This window comes from Lactuca sativa, chromosome 3 (genome assembly GCF_002870075.4).
Source record: "Lactuca sativa cultivar Salinas chromosome 3, Lsat_Salinas_v11, whole genome shotgun sequence".
Taxonomy (NCBI): Eukaryota; Viridiplantae; Streptophyta; class Magnoliopsida; order Asterales; family Asteraceae; genus Lactuca; species Lactuca sativa.
Genome location: NC_056625.2, coordinates 214,840,293 through 214,851,967, shown reverse-complemented (window position 1 = coordinate 214,851,967; position 11,675 = coordinate 214,840,293). Strand labels below are relative to the sequence as shown.

Below are 11,675 nucleotides of genomic sequence, written 5' to 3'. Positions count from 1 at the left end.
AATATTAGACTTTTATTTTTATATATAGTATAAGGGTGTGTTTTATACTTTTAAAATACTAGGTGGTTTAATTTATTAGATTATACTTTTAATTTAATTAAATGTAAACCAAAACTTTATGGATTTATTAACTTTCCTTTAATTATACACTTAATTAATTTAATAAACCATAAGGGTGTAATTTGAACTTTTCAAAGTACTAGGGTTTTAGAATTTAATATTTCAAAATCAAACTTTTAATCAAATTTTAAATTCCAAAACTTGAGGGCAAGTTTTGAACTTTTTTAAAACATTAGGGTTTAGAATTTAAATATTTCAAAATTAAACTTTTAATCAAAATTTATATTCCAAAACTTGAGGGCAAGTTTTGAAACTTTTCAAAACTATCTAGATCAAATTACAAATAATTAAATTAATCAAATAATTTGAATTATCTAAATTTGACCTAATTTAATTTTTCATAAGATAATTCAAATCAAAATTACAAATAATCAATCTTTATCTAATAAAACAAATAATTATCTTAATTTTGACAATTATCCATTAATTTAATTAGGATATCAATTACCATAACAAAAAATCTGATTTTTATTTGAATAAAGCAATTTATAGTAATTATCCAAAGCAAATTAAGGCAAAATTTTCGAAATCATGCTGTCAGACTGGGTCACGAGGTGAACAGTATGTTCACGACGTGAATCTAGTATAATTCGAAAAAAACAAAAATTTTCAGCTATGAACGAAAAAACTTTGCGTCAAATACATTAGAATAAACCATCCTTGGCTCTAATACCACTGACGGGTTATCAGCATTACATCAGTCCTATGGTGCACATGCAAAACCCTAAACTTTGGATGTAGGTTTATCTAACTGTACATGCAATAATCACCCAAAGCTCTCAAACCCTAGATCTAGCATACTATGAACGAAATTAGGGTTTAGATATTACCTGTGATTGTTATGTAGCAATGACAATCTATTCCTTCTTGTAATTGGCTTCAGAAAGCTTAGTGCCTCAAGTGTTGCACCTCTAATGGAGTCACAAACACCATAAGCAATAAGGATGAAGAAGGAGAAGAGGGAGAAGAGGAGAGGCACCCAAAACGTCTAGAAACCCTAAGGAATTAGTTGGCCATGTTTTGGGGCTTAGGGGTCCTTATTTATAGTTAGGCTATTAGGGTTTGCAACTAGGAAACCCTAATCTGACTGCTTAAGCCCTAAGCAGCCCATAGAATCCTTTTAGAACATGCCTTGGATGAATTCCTTATGAGCTTCCCATAGAATTCGTCCAACCTATATTCCAAGGTGATCCATAGCCCAATTGCAACTATCTTATCATTACAATTCCAGTCCCCTAAGTTCAATTAATGTCTTTCAGTCACAAAACTAATTCTTAATTAATTCTTGACTAATATTAATTAAACAATATGATTTCTCCTTTAATATATTATTCATATAATATATTAATAAATCATAATTAATCCTCTTTCTTCATAAATCATCTTATCAAGTTGCTTTGGTGAAGGCAACCTAAAAGGACCATACACAACTGGGTCAAGTACATACTAAATATATTACAGACTTAGACACTAATCCAACATAAAGTAACTTCATATCGACACCTGTGATACAAATAAGCTTGATTGGGTCAGGTTGGGAAACCTGGTGAGTACATAGGGTTTTCAACCCACAGTAATATAATTATTATGTTTAATAATCAAACAATTAATCAACCCAATTATCCATTTCCGTTATCTTCTTTACTCTTAAGGATTTACCCTAAGAATCATCTATTTCTCGTTCATTTATTCCTAAGGAATCAACACGAAGTCCATCGTTGCCATGGTTTACTCAATAGGCACTAAGTCTCATAGTCGCCAGGGTTATTCTCTTTTATCGACAATATCGATTCCGAGACTCCTCTCACAACACATGCCAAGGGGTTTAGGCACTATGTTGCATAGTCGCCAGGGTTAATCTCATCTATCGACAGTGTCATTTATGAGTCTCCTCTCACAACACATGTCAAGGGGTTTTTAGAGTACAGCTAGTGAGCACACAGTTCAAAACACCTACAGGTTGCGAGCCTGCTAGTGTGTGACAACCCTATATTTTTCCAAAAGCAATGTAACACTCAAATGTCAAATACAACGAAAACTATTTGGAATCAACGAAATTAACCTCAAAAATAAAGTGTTCAAAATATCTAAATTGGGATGCATCAAATGTTAGATATCATGCCGAGGGTTCCAAAAGCATAAAGAACATTCGAAACCGGGTTATATTGAAGAAACTATAACCACTCAAATATTTACGACACACCCGGTAAAACACTATTTAACGTAAAAAGTAAAATTCCAATAAAATGTATTTTAGCCTTAAGTATCTAAACAAAAGTTGCAGAGTTCGTTAAACTGTAAACGTACATAAAAAGATCGCCCAAATTGGACCTCGTATGAAGAAGTTACGAATTTTCTAAGTTTCGTAACAGTAGTAGAGAGCTAAAAACTCGAATTGAAGATCGATCGATATTTAGCTAACGCAACCTAAACGAGAGTAGAAGGTCTCCAAATTAGGAGTAAGATGATAAAAAGACAAATAAAAACAGACGTCAGATAAAGAAGTTATAAATTTTTAACGGACTTTAGCAGTCCCAGCATATTAAAAACATAGCATTAAAAATAAGGTCAAAACTAGCTGACGGAATCTAAATGAAAGTTGTAGAGCATAATCTCACCTACGCGTGGATATAAAGAACGCGAAAAACGGAGCCCGTACGCGAAAGTTATGGAATTTAGAAGACGGAAGCCAGAATTACGCCCAACGTAATTTAGGAGTACGCCCAGCGTACTCAGGTGCAGGGTCGAGTCCCATCGGCTGCAAGCTCTACGCCTAGCTAGACCCGAGTCATAAGCCATGACGCAAAGTTACGCCCAGTGTAACCGAAGTACGCCTAGCGTACACACATTTTCAGCCCTATAAATAGAAGGCATAAGCTCCGTATTTTAGCACACCTCACTCAAAGTTTCACTCACCCTCACACATTCTTACGTACCAGAGACCATCCCGATACCCTCGGTTCCACACTCGAGCCTCCGACAAAGGATCTACGCTATTGAGATCCCCGCAAAGCTCGAAGACACAGCTTTCCGCAGTTGAAGTTCTGCCCGACTCTAGTCTCGCTGTCTTCAAACCGAACAAGCGAGTTCATACCCCTACTTTTCAAGTCTTTTCATGTTTTAGGGGGGGGAATACAAGTACAATACAATAAAACGTATCGTTTTATATAAATGCAACATCTATCTTATTATTATTCGATACCAACATCTAACTTTACGTATAAAGTTTAGTATATCACCAAGTTATTTTCACCATATGGAACATACTTTCTGAAAAACTATAATGGGTATACTTTGCGAGTAATTCATATATTCTTACGTATACATCTTGAAAAACGAAATACTTTCTTCTAAAGTGAAATAAATAATTTCTTATCGTAAATCTATTTATACTAAGTGATGTGAGATATTCAAACTTTAACGTACTTTTATGTATGCATTTCAAGTCCTGTATTATAAGCCATAATCTCTTGGAGGGAGAGCGTGATACTTATATATATAGATCTATATGGGATTTACAACCCCGCACCTAAACTGTTAGCTACAGTTAGACCGGCAGGTCTGGGGTGACAAATGTCATAACACTACAACACCTGAAGAATGTTGTTACAGGCAGTCTGTGTCAATAGTATGGTTATAAGACTCGCACGAAAGTATAAAAACAAACTTGATTTACAAGAGTCATACATGCATTTTAAATAATCTCAATTTAAATTATATTATTTTCAATATTATCTTTTTAAAAAAATTGTAATCTTTTTAAAAATAAAGTGTGATAACTAAACAACCTTATTGATACTATTTTCAAAAAATTTCTTTTATAAACTCCCTAAAATATGACCAATAATTTCTTCCTTTGCTTTTTTGAATTTGAAGAAAAAAATGATTATATTTTAGAAAAATTATTCTTTCTTAAAATAAAATATGAACATTTTAAAAACTTATTTTTAAATAATTATTTTTAAAAAGTCACTATAAAGTTTTATAGTAAGTAGAAGTATCCTTAAACTTTTATAATTTTTGAAGATTTTATTTTTTATTTTTTGGTTTTTACAAAATATATATATATATATATATATATATATATATATATATATATATATATATATATATATATATATATATATATATATTTCATTATTATATTCATTTTGTAAATAATTACTACATTTTACTAATTTTAGAGTTATCACATTTTTTTACAATGGAAAAACAAGTTTTGGTTAAAAAATGAAATCCCTACAAAATAAAACAATCTTGCAATAATATAGGACACGTGTAAGAAAGGTGGTGTATCCATATCTTTTCCTTGGCACGTACAGCTGTTGACATAAAGTGAGTCAGTTATATGCAAGTGACAATTCAGCCATTAAAATCTTTTTGACGTTTGATGGAATTTCAACAAAACTTTGTGATATTTACCGTAGTTCAAAATTTACCACCATATATATATATATATATATATATATATATATATATATATATATATATATATATATATATATATATATATATATATATATATATATATATATATATATATATATATATATATATATACTAGGTTAAAACCCATAGAACCCACGGGTGTTATTTCTAAATTGAATTTAAAAATTAATTATTTAATAAAATAATATTTCAATAATTCTTATAACTTATAAATTGTAATATTGAATATTTCAATAAATTTTTTAATTTGTAAGTATTTAATTACAAAGTAAATCAGAAGTATTTAATTCAGAATGAAGATTTTTGAAAACTCTTTTTTTTGATGCATGATTCTTGTTGGACATATGCAGATGATGCATTACCAATATGTGTAATGAAATTAACATAAAATACAACAATATGTAATTATAAAAAAAATACAGTAATATGATGGATTAAGTGTGATTTGCTAAAATTGAATAAAACGACGTTACAAAAAAGTTGGCTACAAATTTCGAAGAAATTCCTTATAAACAACATTGGAAGTTTTATTTGTGAGTTTGCCATCTTTATCTAAAATTAATAATTTTAATCCCTCTCTGCTCTGAAATCTAGATAAGGCAACATACAATTGTCCATGTGAAAAAACTGGATCTTTCAGAAACAAACCAACCTTTGATAACGATTGTCCTTGACTTTTATTAATAGTCATTGCAAAACACACGGCCAAAGGAAACTGTCTTCTTGTGAATTTGAAGGGAATCTTTTTTTTATGATGGAGTTAAAGACATTCTTGGAATAAAAGTCCGATTTCCAATATTAGTTCCAGTTATTATATGTGCCTCAATAACACGTTTGCCCAATGATAACACCTGTAGTCTTGTGCCATTACATAAGCCGTTTTTCTGATCAATATTTCTTAGTAACATTACTGGAACACCAATTTTTAAAACTAACTTAGGATTTGGTAAACCGGATACTTTGAGACCATTTAATACATCAGGAGAGTATAGATTTGCATCAAATTGATCATGGAGAAATTCGGATTCACATATGCTGTCTGAACTTAAATATTCAACTTCATCTCCTGGAAACTTCTTAAGCAAACGGTCGTTTATTTCCTGGACAACTTCATTTTTCGGAGCAAGTATCGCTCTTTCTTGGAAATAATTTATATCGCTATAGTTCTCTAAAATTGAAGGATATACAAACTCAATTAAGGAACCTATAGGATCATGTGAATCGTTAATGAGAATATCATCCGGAATATCGATAATCGTTTCACCGTCGTTCGGACCACCAAGTTTTCCTTCTCCTATATCCAACAACCAATTTGCAAAATCTCTTATTTTTCCTATATCTGATTGATCCCTTCCAACAGTTAGCCTCATGTTTTTTTGTTAATCTATGGACTTTGCAATGTTCCCATAAATATGAAGAACTCAAAGAAGCATTTACAATTCTGTCTACTGCCACCCGGAACAACAGGTAGAATCTGTCTAAAATCTCCTCCAAAGACAATAACTTTCCCTCCAAATGGAATATTTGAGATTGTTGAATTTACGCACCTTAGTAAATCCTTAAAAGTTCGATCTAAAGCTTCAAATGCATGCTTATGGACCATAGGTGCTTCATCCCAAATTATTAAAGAGGTTTTTCTTATTAAGCTTGCCAACTCACCGTCTGGATTTATGTTACAAAAAGAATCCTCTGTAAGCTCAAATGGAATTATAAATCGAGAGTGTGCTGTTCTACCACCAGGCAATAATAAGGAAGCAATACCGGTTGAAGCAACATTTAATACAATATTTCCTTCAAATCTAATTGCTACAGATATTGTTTTCCATAAAAAAGTTTTACCCGTTCCACCATAACCGTAAACAAAGAAGACACCTCCTTTATTTTCTTGAATAGCACTCATGATGTTTAGGAAAATATTACGTTGCTCATTTGTTAATGCAAGAAACATACGATCATAGTCATTCTTTATCACGAGAACGTCGTAATCTAGCTCCTCGGTGATAAGCCGATTGTTTGAAGAAGAAACGGATTCAACATCTGGGTATGGCATGTTTTTGAAGTTTTTGAGTGTAGAGTTGTTTCGAAGTAAAATTTGTTGTATTTCGAACAAAGTTAAGTTCTTAAGTTCATCTACTCCGAGTGACAATTCTGCATGAAAATATTAAATAATTAATAAAATTTGTCGTCGATATTTAATAATTTTATTAATAATGATTTAATGGTTGTTGAATAATAAAAATAAATTAATTTTAAAAAAATAAGAAAAAATGTTATACCTGCAGACTTAAATCTTTGTCGTTGTCTATATAGAATTCCATCTGCCAAATATTCCCATGTATTTTCCCAAACGACCTCTGCTTTTGACATACTATTACACATCAACAATGTAGCAAATAAAAAGCGTAGATAAAAACCAGATCCAAAATGACTTGCTTCTTTAATTGCATCAATGTATTCCTTGTCATCATCTAATAACCCGAGTTTATAACAAGCATCTCTAAAAGAAGAATGTGTTTGACCATTTACCGTGCGAATATCATCAAATGATGTTGGTCCTTTTACTTTATTTAAAAGAAATCTTAAGAAATATGCCTCACCTAGTTTAGGTGAAACAGAATGAATTCTACCGATGGCTTTTCCTACTTTCCTTCGCTTCCAAAACCGACCATTTAATATCCAAACAAACTTTGTAGGGAATTCAACATATGTGAGTTTTCGTGCTTCACTGTCGATTGCATTACATTCCATCCAAGCTGTGAACTTTGAAGCCGCAACAGAAGGTTTGTCAAGAACATCATCAATATCATCGTCTTCACCATATACAATCTGTTGTTGATTAGGAAGATGAAAAGGCAGTCTGACAACAGAAGGATATCTGCAATGAACATCATATGAAAAAATTCGCCATGATGCTTCACATGCTGATAAATATCTACAATCATAATATTCAGCTATTTCATCGACCGCATCATTATTTTCACATTCATTGTTAGTTGGTATAACAGCAACTGTAGCTCTATCAGGACCCTTATTTATGTATTTAAACAAATACTTTATAGAAGATCCCTGATTGCACCATTCAATATTAATATGTGCCTGATATCTTTTCAATAGATATTTGTTGTATGGAACAACATTTCTATTATCCAACCTTACACCTGATTTTTCTACAAAATGACCATCGTTTCTTCGCCTATATAACGGAAAACCATTCTGATCTACAGACGAATGATTACTGAATTGTTTTGGAAAGTTTTTAGAGCACTTTTTATCCACCATGCATGGACAATTCATATTTTCAGCTCCACATGGACCATGAACCATAAACTCATTTACAAGTGAATACAATTCAGGATCTTCGATTCTGTCTGGTATCTCTGCTGAAATTATCGGATCGATAAGTTCAACAGTTGGTAGCTTGTTGTCAGAATGCATGAATATACATATATGACTATGCGACAAACCTCTTTTTTGGAATTCAATTGTATAAACATTTGTAAAAGAATTTGCCAAAAAAAAGTAAAATGTGATTAGATATTAAAACATATTTAAAATATAATTATAAGATCAATGTTTTATAAAAAATTTAAAAATATTGTTTTAATTACATGCTTGAACTTTGCCGAAAATTTGATTATCCCTTAAGTCTTTAATGAATGCATCAAGATTGATCTTGAACAACCTACATAGTATATCAGGCCTGTCTTCTGGTTGAAGTGAAGTATCCTTAAGAAACCTTTTAATCTCAGGCCATTTGGGATTACACGTAAAGGTTATGAAGAAATCAGGATATCCAAACCATTTGCATAGTGACATGGCATCCAAATAGTTTTGCAGCATATAACGTGCACCTCCGGTAAAGGATGAATGTAATATGACACGTTGGCCGACATTCGAGATATCAGTCGTTCCTTTAGCTTTTTGGTTACGTAAATTTTCATAAGAATCACATCTAAGAACATGTTGTTGCCTACGTATGTAGTACATTCTCTCCGTTTCCATCATAGTGTAGGCATCTACCAGAAATTATTGAAACAACCTTCTTGAATTAAGTATGAGAGAAAACGAATGATCTCTGTCTTGAATCCTATAAGCGAAATATTCTCTCATTGTACATTTCGCACGCTTGCTATTGTTCGTAAATGACACACCTCTATGATGAATGTCAACACTATAACCATCATCCCCATATGGAAATAGCAATGGATATTAGAGAGGAAGATACGAAGGATGCAATTCACTGATACGTTGTAGACAACCATTTTTTGTTTGAACGACTGATATGTGTGTTTTTATATATATTTATGTGAAACATATCTTAATATTTTAGCCTTTATTATTATTATTTAGAACTAAAATATACTTAATATGCTTTGAAATATTTAATTACAGTAAAAATGGGAGTTGGAATGCAAAAGGAAGAGAATGGAGCTGAAAAGATGCAAAAAGGATATTGCTGGCAGATTGACCCCTCTTTAGTGTTTCGGGTATATCTGATGACTCACAAGTCCAATTGACGAGATTCAAAATGTTCGGGAAACTAGACGAAATTTCCTACGACTTATGTGAGAGGGACTTTTGGCTAATTCGACACTTATCTTATCCAAAATCGGCCTTGAAGATGAAGCATAAAAGCTGGACGGAAATTCCCTCCAAGTTACTTATTCCCCAAGCCCCACTTTCCTTATCTTTATTTGCTTAATCCCTAAGCCACATTAGTTTCCTTATTCCAATCCAACTCTAATATTCCATATAATTCCATCTCCATCAACTATAAATACCCCATATCATTCCACTAGTTTCATAATCTATGATATTCCACTTCGACTTGTGCAACAAGAAAACTTCATAGTTGCCGTTTTAAGGGTCTAGGAGGCGGCCGGAAGGCCGTTAAGCTAACGGGAGCGGAGATCGGAAGGATTGGAGAGCGGATACATGTCGGTAATCATATGGGTTGTTAATGTGACCATGTTTAGCATTCCATTGTGTTACTATTATGTATTTAGTTTCTGATTTAGGTGTAAAAACCTTTTACTTTGTGTTTATGATTGAATGAAATTTTGATTATTAGACTAATTCCTATATTAAATTGTTTGTTTGTGTTTAATTCATCTTGCCAAGCTTGTTAAAAGATCCTTATGTATTAATGATAATTATTTGCTGTTAATTGTTAAGTAAATTGAGTTGTATGAACATCTGCTTGATTGCTTATCTCTTATGATTTTTGATGACCATCGAGATTATAAGACTAGGAATAACGAATGTGAAACTAGGATTAACTTGAGAATAAGTAAGTTAATGTGTGAGCCTTGTTTGATGATCATCAACAAGAGGTTAAATTGAATTAGTAATTCGATTAACTATATTTACAAGTCTTGCTTGATACGAACTGAACACTAGGAAACATGTTAGTTATAGTGAACGCGAATCTAATCATTTTAGGAATCGGTGAACATGAATAAATGAATTTGTGTATGCAATTGTCTATGTTTTTAAGATGTAATCTATCTAAACCAAAGTACCTGAAGAGATGTGCTTCCCTGTTAGTTTATCGAGAGTAGTTAATTAATTGTTAGTTTGATATTTATTTCTTTATTCTTTTCGTGTGACATATAACCTATAACCAAATATACTAAATTAATCCACCGTTCCCTGTGATTGACACCCGACTTACCTAAGCTATACTGTAATCTGACTAGGTACACTGCCTATAAGTGAATAGATAGTCTAAGTTTGTTAGGTTATAAATATTGAAATTAGTGGGTACTTTTGTGCACATCAAGTTTATGGCGCCGTTGCCGGGGAACGGTTTTCAATTAATTTAGTTTATTTGATTATTCGTTATTTGTTTTTAGTTAGTTTTTTATTTTATTTTTTTTTAGTTTTATTTTCGTTGATATCATTTCACTTGTCGGGAAGGTTTTTGTTGCTATGTGCAGGAATTCGTGATCATACACATTGTTTGGTTTTACTTTTTGCATGGGTTTCGAGATTGCAAGCGATTAGGGAATTCTTGACTTGTTTAGTCTACTACTTTGGGTGATTTGTCCAACTCAATCAACGAGGCGTAGTATAGCAAGGCGTATCGAGGTGGTTAAGTGGAAGACCGAGCTCTTGCTGTTCTTGACTAGTTTGGTCACTTCTTGTTCTACTTTTAGTTAATGGTGCAAAGAAAACAAAGGAAATAGTCTGACAGGTCCCGAAAGATTTTGTTTTCACAAACCACTTCTTGCATGCAATGGAATCAACAATTGTAGCTTGATTTCGACGAAGACGAGTGATCGTGATATCCTTTTTAGTTATTTTGGTTTGCGATTTTTTTTAGTTATTTTAGTGATTTTTTATTTTTATTTTTATTTTTAGTTTGTTTAAAATTTTGTTTTCCATGTTGATGCTCTTTGATTGATTTAGATCTTTGCAGAATTTTCGCCCTTAGAAAGCTGGCAGTAAGTTCAGCTGCTAGGTCCGACTGTTGCCAGACAGAGCCGAGTGAGCGTTTGAAGTTTATAGTCAAGACCCACGATTTCTAATAAGTGTGGGGTGTGAGTTGATATTGTGAGAGTATATTATTTAGAAGAGTGGCGTTGCTACCGTATTTTGATTCCTATGGTATGGATGAGCTGTTCCCACACCATGAAGTTTTATTTCGACGCAAGGTAGAAATATCATCCCAGCTGCCACGACATGGTTGACACTTTCCTATGTTATGGGGGATTTTTCATCGCGAGAAGAGGATGTCATTCTTGATGAGACGACGTGGTCGACACTTTCCCACGTCATGGTTATTATACATTGCATTTGTTTGCAATCTTTTGCACCACATTTTTGAAGATGGCGGTCTTGATTTTATTTTTCGGCAAATTCAGAGGCAGCAGTTCCAGCTTTCAGTCTTTCAGCGATATTTGGAGCAACTTGTAGCAGCCCCATTCGATCTCGTCACAACTACCCAGGGGAGTCTGTTCCCTTTTCTCCCTTTTTATGTTCTTAATTCGTTTTAACATACAATGAGGGCATTGTATGAAATAAGTGTGGGGTAGGGGGTCGGTAAAAGTAAATTAAAATTATAAGAAAAAATAAAATAATAGTTAGGAAATTGCTAGATTTAG

At 32.5% G+C, this 11,675-nt stretch overlaps 1 protein-coding gene and 1 pseudogene across 1 annotated transcript; both read right to left on the bottom strand.

The window, feature by feature from the left end:
• Positions 1-5,053: 5,053 nt before the first annotated feature.
• On the bottom strand, positions 5,054-6,803 carry LOC128132897 (ATP-dependent DNA helicase PIF1-like; annotated as a pseudogene).
• LOC128132896 (uncharacterized) lies at positions 6,700-8,004 on the bottom strand. The gene is made up of 3 exons (XM_052769901.1): positions 6,984-8,004; positions 6,846-6,937; positions 6,700-6,717 (listed from the first exon to the last, which is right to left on the bottom strand). The coding sequence occupies exons 1-3, from the start codon at positions 8,002-8,004 to the stop codon at positions 6,700-6,702; spliced, it is 1,131 nt and encodes a 376-aa protein (XP_052625861.1).
• Between the last annotated feature and the right edge of the window lie 3,671 nt (positions 8,005-11,675).